The 10,179-nt window shown below is 52.1% G+C and overlaps 1 protein-coding gene across 1 annotated transcript; it reads left to right on the top strand.

Annotated features, from left to right (window-relative positions):
• Positions 1-4,969: 4,969 nt before the first annotated feature.
• LOC120705864 (tryptophan aminotransferase-related protein 2-like) lies at positions 4,970-9,801 on the top strand. The gene is made up of 4 exons (XM_039990399.1): positions 4,970-6,202; positions 6,744-7,044; positions 8,641-9,223; positions 9,322-9,801. Exons 1-4 carry the CDS (start codon positions 5,679-5,681, stop codon positions 9,504-9,506), a joined length of 1,593 nt encoding a protein of 530 aa, XP_039846333.1. The 5' UTR covers positions 4,970-5,678; the 3' UTR covers positions 9,507-9,801.
• The last annotated feature ends 378 nt before the right edge of the window (positions 9,802-10,179 follow it).

Here is a 10,179-nt window from a genome sequence, read left to right on the forward strand (position 1 = left end):
TTTTAATTAATTTGATTAATGGTATATGCAACTTAATTCTGAGAGCCCTCTGTGTGGCTTGAGTGGCTCACTTCTCGTTAAAAATGGTTTTGTTAGAAACATGGTTTAGGGGGCCAGCACGGTGCTTACTGCCTGGTTGGCCACTCTCCAAAAGGACCAGTTCATAGAGCGACAACCTGGGACAACAGCGCTACCACAAGACTGGAATGTGACGGTCTTGGCTTACTAATTAGGCCATTTTGGTTCGGGAGTAACTTACCGACGGGGCAAGAGGGGAGTCGAGCCTCAATGGTGCCCAGGCTACGAGGCTTGGTGTGCGCACCCCTCGAGGTGGGTACCATCGTTGCATTGCCTGAATCCTTAGCGGTTACACCTTACCAACGTGTCCTTTGTAACGGCCTCGTAGTGAGACGCTAGTCATCTCACCTAAGGAAGTGTGATGAATAACTGGCGTAGCTCACGACTTGTGGGTAAAGATGTGCAACCTATGCAGAGTGTAAAACTGGTATACTAGCCGTGCTCACGGTTATGAGCAGCCCAGATCCTCCTTTTGATTAGTGGGGTTAGCTCCTTCCGAGGAGGGGGTGCCTCTCGGGGTTTTGGTATGGTTGTGGTTTGGTTCTCAGTAGTAACATGTTTTTGATTAACTACTATGTAACTGGGTTTATGGTAATTCATCAACTTGTAGTAAATAGTTTTAATAAAATTTTGCCAAGACTTAAAAGCTAATGCAGTCAGTCAGCCAACCTAGAGCCTCATAGTTTGTGTTATACTTGTTGAGTACAAGTTGTGTACTCACTCTTGCCTACTCTACTCTTTTTCCTCTTGGGATACTCTACTGCTGCTCAGTTCCTGCCGACGCGAGGGAGTTCGCTCAGCGCTACCAGGACTACTAGGACTTCTAGGCGTTCGTCTCCCAGTCGACGTCCCTGTGGCGCCCAGCTTTCGAGAGGCTTCGTATTTGTACTTCGCTTCCGCTATATCAGACATTTTGTCATTAATATAATAAATAAAATTCGTATTCGCTTTATTATATCTTTTTACGTGATATACTGTTTATTCTGTTTGTATATACGTGTGACTTGATCCTGGCACGTATATGATTGCTCGGTTTATGTCCTTTTATAAACCGGACGTTACACCCGCAGCAGCCATGTCTTCAAGGTATGAAAGCACCTACACTTACTGTCACTCCAGCTCCAGCCTCTACTGCAGCTCCAGCTTCTTCGACGACACCGGAGACCACATTCCCATTGTCCGCACTTCTTGGGTCTGCCAGTCGTCAGATCTTCTCGCCACTGCCAGCGACTGCGCTTTTTCAGGACTCACCGTCAGCCGTTCAGTCAGTTGCCCTCCCCATCGTGCCACAGACACTACCTTTAGGGGGAGGAAGAGGAGAGGAGTCCCTACTCCACAGTTGACGCAGCCAGCAGCCTCAACAGTCACGTCTTCAGATGCTGACACCTCTTTTGCTGACCCGATTACGACTTCTACATATCCTCTCCCAGGCAGTGCCAGCACGAGAGCCTCCACGACAGCTACACCTCCTGTCAGCTCGGACCCTCAGCTCCCATCCGTCACCGAGGGTTCTCCGTCCGATGACGACGATGACGACGACCTGAACCGCTTCCTCGCCGTGCCGCGATAGCAGGACCCGTAGCTCGCCTTTTTGGTGCTTTGATGCCAAAGGGGGAGAGAGTTAGGGGGAGTCACATAGGAGTTGGAGTCAGGGGGAGGGTAGAGCTAGCAGGAGTTGGAGTCAGGGGGAGGGTAGAGCTAGCAGAGTGCTCGTAGATGCCAGGACTTGATTGGTGTATCTTCTTTGACTTTTGGTTCATGGACATGTATATTAGACTCTTGTGCGTGTTGCTGTTTATGACATGTCTATGGATTCTATTCGAGCCTTCGTGTTCTTTGTGCTTTTCTTTTCGCGCGTTAACCTTTCTTGCTTTACTCGTTTAAGTTATTATTTGTGTTGTCATCAATCACCAAAAAGGGGGAGATTGAAAGCATCTAGACCCTCAAGGTATGTTTCGGTGATTAATGACAACCATTATTGTGACTAATGAGTTTGTGCAGCTTAATGAAATCTTATCGCTCATTGGATCATATGTTAAAGAGGCCCCTAAATTTCATTATTCAAAAAGGCGATCTCGGTATTCAACTCAAGTATATAACAAGACTAAGGATCTTTCTAGTCCTAAGTGTCGCAAGGTTGAGAAGGACACTTAGGTTAGTATAGGTTTTATAGTTTTGTAGAGGTCGCACTATTAAGAGGGGTTAAGGCCAAGTAACTTGAGCATGGACATGGTCAATCAAAAAAATGGATGCACACATTGGTCACTCAGGTTCTTGGAAGCTCAAACAAGTGCTATTCAGCTCATATCTCAAGAATATTTGGATTTCATTCAAGACTCGGATTAGAAAAAACAAAATCAAGAAAAAGTCTTATCACCGGTTTAACCGACGACGTCAATTTTCTATACGTCGGTTAAACGCAGTTGCTGAAGTCTGGACATAGTGTTCACCAGATTAACCGACGATGTTAAAATTAATGTCGGTTCAGTTGTCCAGAGAGTCGGTTTTTCAGGGGTTTTCAGGCTTACACTCATCGGTTAAACCGACGAAGGATTTGAGTTATCGTCGGTGCAGTTGTCCAGAGACTTGGTTTTTCAGTTGATCAGTGGACAACTACACTCACTGGTTAAACCGATGATACGTCGGTTAAATTGCCCGAGCTGTAACGGCTAGTATTTCAAATGGGCAGTTTACATTCATCGGTTGAATTGACGATGACTTTTGGAGGGCCGTCGGATTAACCGGCGTTGAGTACTTTTTCTGGCAGCTTTTCTCCAACGGCTCTATCCGCGTGAGCTGCCTATATATACCCCTCCAATGGGTCATTTTGAAGTCTCTTGACCCCAGGCAACACTCATACACTCATTCTCTTGTTGAGAGCCATCTTGAGCTTCACATTCCACTCATTTGATCATTCAATCATCCAAGAAGCAAGGCTAAGGACTTGAGTAGAGAGAAGCTTGTTTGCATCCGTTCTTGGTGATCGGTTCTTGCTCAAGTGAAGGCCCTAGCTTGATACTCTTGGTGATTGGCATTACCTAGGCGATCTTGGTGATTGAGGTGCTTCTTGCGGAGCTTGCCAAGTTGATTGTGGGAGCCCGAAGAAGATTGTACGTGGCTTGAGCTCCACCACACCGGGATGGTGAATGGAGACTCTTAGTGAGCACCCTCATCTTAGTGACATGGGAGGTGACAAGATTCTTAGTGAGTGTCACAACGTGGATTAGGGGTGTGTGCCAACACATCGACACCACGGAAAAAAATCCGGTCGTCTCTTGCCAACTCTTTGCATTCAAGCACTTACTTTCATGCAATTTATTCATGTGCTTGACCCTAGAGATCATAACTTAGCTCTACCTTGCTTAGCTTTATATCTAGTTGTATCCTTTATAGTTTGTGTAGGTTGCTTAGTTAGCCGGTTGGTGAATTGAGGCTTACTAGCATTGCATAGGTTAATGTTGCTTTATTTTGTTTTAGAAATTTAAAAAAGGCTCAATTCAACCTCGTCGTCCCGCCGCCTCTGCATCACCTCCCCGGCATCCCTCGTCCACGACTCCGGCCGACCACCTCGACGTCGTCCCTGCGCTGCGATGTCGTCGTCCCTGCGCCGTCAACCACCACTACACCGAGCTCTTTGACGCCGACCACAGCATCCCGATGGCCAACAACGCCGAAGCTTCTGGTCTGCGCATCTTCCCCCTCTCTATCTAGTTCTTGTACACTAGGACCAAAGTCTCTCACTTTGTACTCGATTCATGCAAGTTAATAGAGTAGCACCCACTGATCTATGCCTAGACGATCCGTAAGTTTTAACACTTTGCACTTTGGCGGCGCCCAAGCCTTCCAAAAGAGGTTTTCGAAGTTGGTGGAGGTCGTACCTTAGAATTGTGCGTCATAGGCCGACTTTGTTGTCAGCGTACCATCCGCTGTGAGTTTTCAATCGATGTTGTCCGGGATATCAGGTTGAAGTGTTACATGGCTCACTTGGCGCCAGAGGTCGCAATACTCAGAAAAGTGGACAGCTGAGAAACGCTCATTGTGTAAGTCAAGATCATGCACCCAGTTGTTATTTGCAAGCGCCTCACGTAGACTTCTATTTTTCTTTTTTGATATGTTGTATACCGCTGGTGCTATGTCTCTGGGCCTGCGGCCATGAAGCCATGCATTCTCCCAGAATGAAATTCTCTCACCATTGCCCACTGTGATGGTTGTTGCCGCCGCAAAGAGTAGTTTGTCTTTGGTCGTGCATGGCGTTGCAGTATCCAACCATTGCCTTTGTTCATTTTTGCATTGCTTCCACAGCCATCGCAATCTCATGGCTCGCGAGAATTTACCTAAGTGAAGAATTCCGAGCCCTCCTCTTTTTTTTTTATCTTACCGCTCTAATCCAATTAACTTTGTCCGTCAACTCCTCATTGCCTGCCGACAGAAATTTCTTTCGCTTGTCGTCTAACAACTTGAGGATCTCTTTTGGCACGCGCAGGTAGAGCCATGCCTATAATTTGACTTGCCATAATTTTAGCTCGACCAAACCTGGCATCCAACCAGTGAGGCTCCTACAGCCTACACTTCGAAAGGATAACGGAACAGCGCAGATCCGAAAAGCAACCAACCAATCATGAGTAGATCGTACGATGATTAGTCGATGAGTAACCCAAACCCTTCTCATCATCACCCCAACAAACATCGTGGAGAGGGACCGTCCGATGGCCACGCAACGGCCCGGAAGCCCCGAGCGGCAGCACAGTACTACTTGGTAGTAATAGTAGCGCCTTGTGCTGTGCCCCAAGGGCCAAGGCAGAAAGAATATGGGACGATCGGTAGTGGGGCGACCTATATAAAAGCCGCACCACCGATCCAACTTCTGTCAGAGCGATCGTCCTATCCATCAATCTCAGAGCAGACGGCCCACGAAAACTTAAAAAGTCACGGGAACAGTATTCCTGACTCGCCTTCAGCAAGTCAGCGAATCCCGATTGCACCACCTCCGCTGGTCCCTGCGCTGCGCCGCTCTCCGTCTCCGCGGCCTTGAGAGCTTCTCCATCGCTGCTAGCACCTAGCAGGACCGACGCCTTTTCTCTTTCCTCATTACTGCCTCTATCTCTCTCTTTCTCTCTCTCCGTGGCCATTTGCCACTGTTTCTCCTGTTCTTTCCAGTTACCGCTTTTTCGAGCTACTAGCAACAGTGTTGAGCTCAGTTATTCTGTCATCAGCTCGCAGCAAAGCCTCGTGCAGTCGTGCTGCTTGTTGCATCAGAGCTTAGAGAGAGAGAGAGTGGCTTGAGGTCTGTTGCTGTAGCAAGTTGCAGGTGGTAGCAAGGGGAGCCTTCGATCCGCTTGCAGCGGCCGGCCTTCCACTGCCGGAGCTTCCCAATCGGCGGCCAGCCTCCTCCGCTTCTAGTTCTATCCAAGAAGCTAGCGCTTCCACTTTTTTTTCTTGGGAAATAAAGCTTCGCCTCTTTTCCCTCCCTCATCCGTTTGTTCCCTTCCCCCAAGAAGCTTGGAGCTAGCTAGCCGCCAGCGCCGTCGCGGCCCACCACTCGCGGAGCTCGGCGGAGGCTCTCGGTAGCAGTAGCACGCGCGCTGTCCGGAGCTCCAGGCATGACGGCATTACGGCGTCTTGGCACGGCGGTGGACGGAAATTTCCAGGGGCCTGCCGCCGGCGGGATGGTGCCGCCGTCCCCGCGCCTCCTCGCCCCGAACGGCAGCGCGCCCAGGTCCCCCGCGGCGAGCCGCCGGGAGGAGGCGGCAGCGGCCAGCGGCGGAGGCGGCCCTGGCCTCGCCCCGCTCCGTCCCACTCCCGCCAAGCCGCCGCTCGGGAGCGGTAAGATTCAGAAGCGGGCCGGCGGCAAGCCCAGGAAGCGGGCGCCGCTCTGGCAGGCTGCTCTCTTCGTCTCCGTCGCCATACACGCCGGGCTCTTCGTCCTCCACCCCTACGTCAACAGCGCAGCTCCTCCGCACCGCCACCACCACCCCCAGGAGCCCCAGGCCTGCCTGACGCATCCAGAAGCTGCAGGCAGCGACGGCGGCAGGAGAAGGGCGACGCAGGAGAAGGCCTGGGCGGCCGGGGCTCCGTCGACGGGCAAGCCGGCGGTGACGCCGGAGTCAGTGATCAACCTCGACCAGTGAGTTTTCAAATCTTCCCCTCTTCCGTCTCTCTCCCGCTGCCGCGTTCGCCAGCTCGCTCGCCCGTTGTTCCGGTGCTTCGCTAGGCGAGCGCGGCTTCCTCTTTGTGTTTAGCGAAACGGGAAATGTTAATTTACTCGCGCCACCCTCCACGCCTAGTATATTTGCAATTTGCCGCCGCGGGGGGAGGTGTTCTTCCCTACGGGGCATGTCCCTGGGCAATGTCGAAGGGAGAATGAACTCCGATGCGCGGAGCAAATCTACCTATCCCAAGGTTGCAGATTTGCTCGCCGTTGTTCATGCACCTTCTTTGCTCGCTTGAATTCTTTTTCTTTCTTTCTTTTTTTTTGTTTTGTTTACCGCTGATGATGCGAATTGACTGGGAGCCAAGAAACATGCGACTAGTACATGAGTGTGGTTCTGGCCGTGGGCTACAACAATGGGTTCTTTTTTGATTGATGCTGGAGTGGACTACCATTCGCGTCGAGGTGCAGCGGTGTAGCACAAGAATGGCTTTGACATTCGCGTTGTCGGGTGCAGCGGTGACCCGACCATGTTCGAGGAGTTCTGGCGCGGGACGGGGGCGGCGGCGGAGATCGTCATCCCGGGGTGGCAGACCATGAGCTACTTCTCCGACGTCGGCAACGTGTGCTGGTTCCTGGAGCCCGGCCTCGACCACGAGGTGCGCCGGCTCCACCGCCTCGTCGGCAACGCCGCCGTGGACGGCTACCACGTCCTCGTCGGCACCGGCTCCACGCAGCTCTTCATGGCGGCGCTCTACGCGCTGTCGCCGCCCGCCGCCGCGCCCATGAGCGTCGTGTCCACGGCGCCATACTACTCGGTAAGCGCACGCCCCCACCTCACCAAAAAAGAAGGGAAAATAAGGAGCCCGGAGGCGGCCGGGGCGGCGATCGAGGCCGACGCGTCGCTGTCGGCTGTCGCCTCCGTCGCTGTGGATTGCTCGGGGTTGGGGTAGGCTAAATTATATTAATTAAGAAAAAAAGAAATCAAAGGGGATTAATAATGCGGCGTGCCGATGAATTGTCGTGTGACAAGGATGGCAAGACCCGTCGTGATCTTATCATTCCCCACTTAATGATGAGGAGATAGAGCAGAATTCAAGCCGGCGAGGGGGACACCGATGGCGCCACCGGGGCACTTGCCTTTGTTCCCTCCCCCTTAGTCCCCAGCGGCTGCCCCCGCCGGCCTCTGCTGTTCCTGTGATGGTTGGTGACCAAGCCCGGATCAGTGCAGTGTGATCTCCCTGATGGGATTTCGGATCCGTCTTGCTGTAGGGCCGTGCCCAGCATCACAGCGATCACAGCGATCTGCGGGTACCCGACATGTCTCTTTAAACAATGATCCATCATTAGCAGCAGGCCATCAGCAGCAGCTCCCTTCTAGAATCAGGTCGGGGATCTTGGCGGCTCTGGTTAGCGTGGCGTGTTAGGCGGGAGGCTTTGCCGTTCAAAAAATTGAGCCGCCATGTGCCGGCCGGCAGGAATATTTTCCACACATGGCGCGGCGCCGGCGAAATGCGGTTTTCCGGCCATGTTCATGTGGCGTGATCCGTCTCTGCTAACCTGAAGGGGAGAAGACGGGGAGCACGGGCGCTCTGTTCCTATGGGTTTGTTAGTTCAGCCTCATGTGTCTGCTGATCCGTATCTAGTGCTAAATCATGTGTTCAGTGATGGGCGTCGGCGCCGATTTCATAGTTTAGTTTGTTGCTAGTATTGTACTCCCATACTCTGAATTCTGAACTGTACTAATAACTGATGAGAGAAAATAAAACTGCTCGATCCCATGCTCTGAAGTCTGAACTCTGAACTGCTCCAGCAGAACCAATTGATAATTGGCTGTGTTTGGTTTGGGGTGGAAATTTTTTTATGGAAACTTTTTGTCCCTTTGACCACTAATTAGGGGTAGTAAATAAAGTCTAATTACAAAACCACCTCCACAACCCCGTGTAAATCGCGAGACGAATCTAACGAGACCTTTGACTGCGTGATTATAGGATGGTACTGCAGCATCACTGTAGCAAATCAACATTTAGTTGCCGTCATTAGATTCGTCTCGAAAAATTACACCCATCTTTGATTTTTTTTTTTGAAAGCACCCAGGAGCACTGGGGAGTCATGTAAGATTTTTTGGTCGTTCACGCTGACCAGACTCAACGCCGACGAGACTGCCCGAGGAGCCTCGGAACGCGCCATACTGCAGCACACACCACCACACACACTCACACATGCACCACTCACGCTACAGTACCCGTGAGCACCGCACGCCGCTCCCGCACCTGGGGAGCCAACCACCCGAGCTAACGCTGCAAATAGACTTCATTTAATACTTCGTGCAGTCATTCGTCTTTTTTTTATAAATTTGATGTGACATCAAACCAAACACGGCCATTTGCGCTGACGATCTGATCTCTGCGCAGTCCTACCCTGCCGTCACGGACTTCCTCCAGTCGGGGCTCTTCCGCTGGGCCGGCGACGCCAGCTCGTTCACCGGCGACACCTACATCGAGCTGGTGTGCTCCCCGAACAACCCCGACGGCACCATCCGCGAAGCTGTTCTCTCCTCCGCGTCCGGCGTCGCCGTGCACGACCTGGCCTACTACTGGCCCCAGTACACCGCCATCACCAAGCGGGCCGACCACGACATCATGCTCTTCACCGTGTCCAAGAGCACGGGGCACGCCGGCACGAGGATCGGGTGGGCGCTGGTGAAGGACCGCGACGTCGCCAGGAAGATGACCAAGTTCATCGAGCTCAACACCATCGGCGTGTCCAAGGACTCGCAGCTGCGCGCCGCCACGGTGCTCCGGGCGGTCTCCGACGCCTACGAGCTCCCGGCGGCGGGGGAAGAGCACCGCCGCCTGTTCGACTACGGCCGGCGCAAGATGGCGGAGCGCTGGAGCATGCTGCGCGAGGCCGCCGCCGCGTCGGGCATCTTCAGCCTGCCCGACGAGACCTCCGGCTACTGCAACTTCACCAAGGACATGGCATCCACTAACCCTGGTATGTACAGTATGTGCTGCTGCTACCATGCCTGAACTGTATGGTTCTGTTCGCCGGTCTCACCGTGATCTTCTTCCATGGCGTGCCTGTGCTCGCAGCGTTCGCGTGGCTGCGCTGCGACAGGGAGGACGTGGAGGACTGCGCGAGCTTCCTCCGGGGGCACAAGATCCTGACCCGGAGCGGGAGCCAGTTCGGGGCGGACCCGAGGTACGTAAGGGTCAGCATGCTGGACAGGGACGACGCCTACGACATCTTCGTGAAGCGCCTCGCCTCCCTCAAGTGAGGCGAGGAGGAGGACGAACCATGGATCGACGATGCCACCCGGGCCGGCGCCGGCAACGCATCATGCCCGAGCGAGCATGAGTAGAGCAGCAGTATCGGTAGAGTAGGGAGAAGCAGAGGAGGGGGAGCAACGTTTTGTTTGGCTTTTTTTTTTTCCCTTCTGCTGTGTGCTGCGTTGTTGTTGGGGATGGATGCATGTCGCATCGTCTCAAAAATTCTTATAAAGGTTTCATTTTTTTCTTGCTACTAATTGCTAGTATGTGAGACTGAGCTGACATGAAAAAAATTGTATCGATCTGGAAATACACTTGTGGCCTCGAGAAACGGCAGAAAATGCTATTCCGATTCAAATGGTAAAACATAGAAGCCCAGGAGGAAAAGACGGGCGCTCTTGGGGGTCACGCGGGTGACGCAGGAGACTTGTCACCCCACTGTAGATTTTACGTTGTTGGGTCTAAACTGGCTCATAATTAAATTTGTTTTAGAACAAATTTATTTTGTTTCGAAATAATTTTAATTATTCTAGAAATACAAACAATTTGTTCGGGAAAAAATTTTATTTTGGAAAAAAAATAATTATTGGATCTTTTGCGATGGTTTGACTGCCAGTAGCACGAGCAACTCCTAACATTTGCTAGAAAAGACTGCTCACTTATAAACCTTATACACAAATG

This window comes from Panicum virgatum, chromosome 5K, assembly GCF_016808335.1.
Source record: "Panicum virgatum strain AP13 chromosome 5K, P.virgatum_v5, whole genome shotgun sequence".
Classification (NCBI taxonomy): domain Eukaryota; kingdom Viridiplantae; phylum Streptophyta; class Magnoliopsida; order Poales; family Poaceae; genus Panicum; species Panicum virgatum.

Bases quoted from the DNA above. Each gene is read 5' to 3' on its own strand.
- LOC120705864 (XM_039990399.1), top strand. From the start codon at position 5,679: ATGACGGCATTACGGCGTCTTGGCACGGCGGTGGACGGAAATTTCCAG. The intron at 7,045-8,640 runs GTAAGCGCACGC...ATCTCTGCGCAG, and splicing joins CCACGGCGCCATACTACTCG to TCCTACCCTGCCGTCACGGA. The intron at 9,224-9,321 runs GTATGTACAGTA...CTGTGCTCGCAG, and splicing joins CATGGCATCCACTAACCCTG to CGTTCGCGTGGCTGCGCTGC.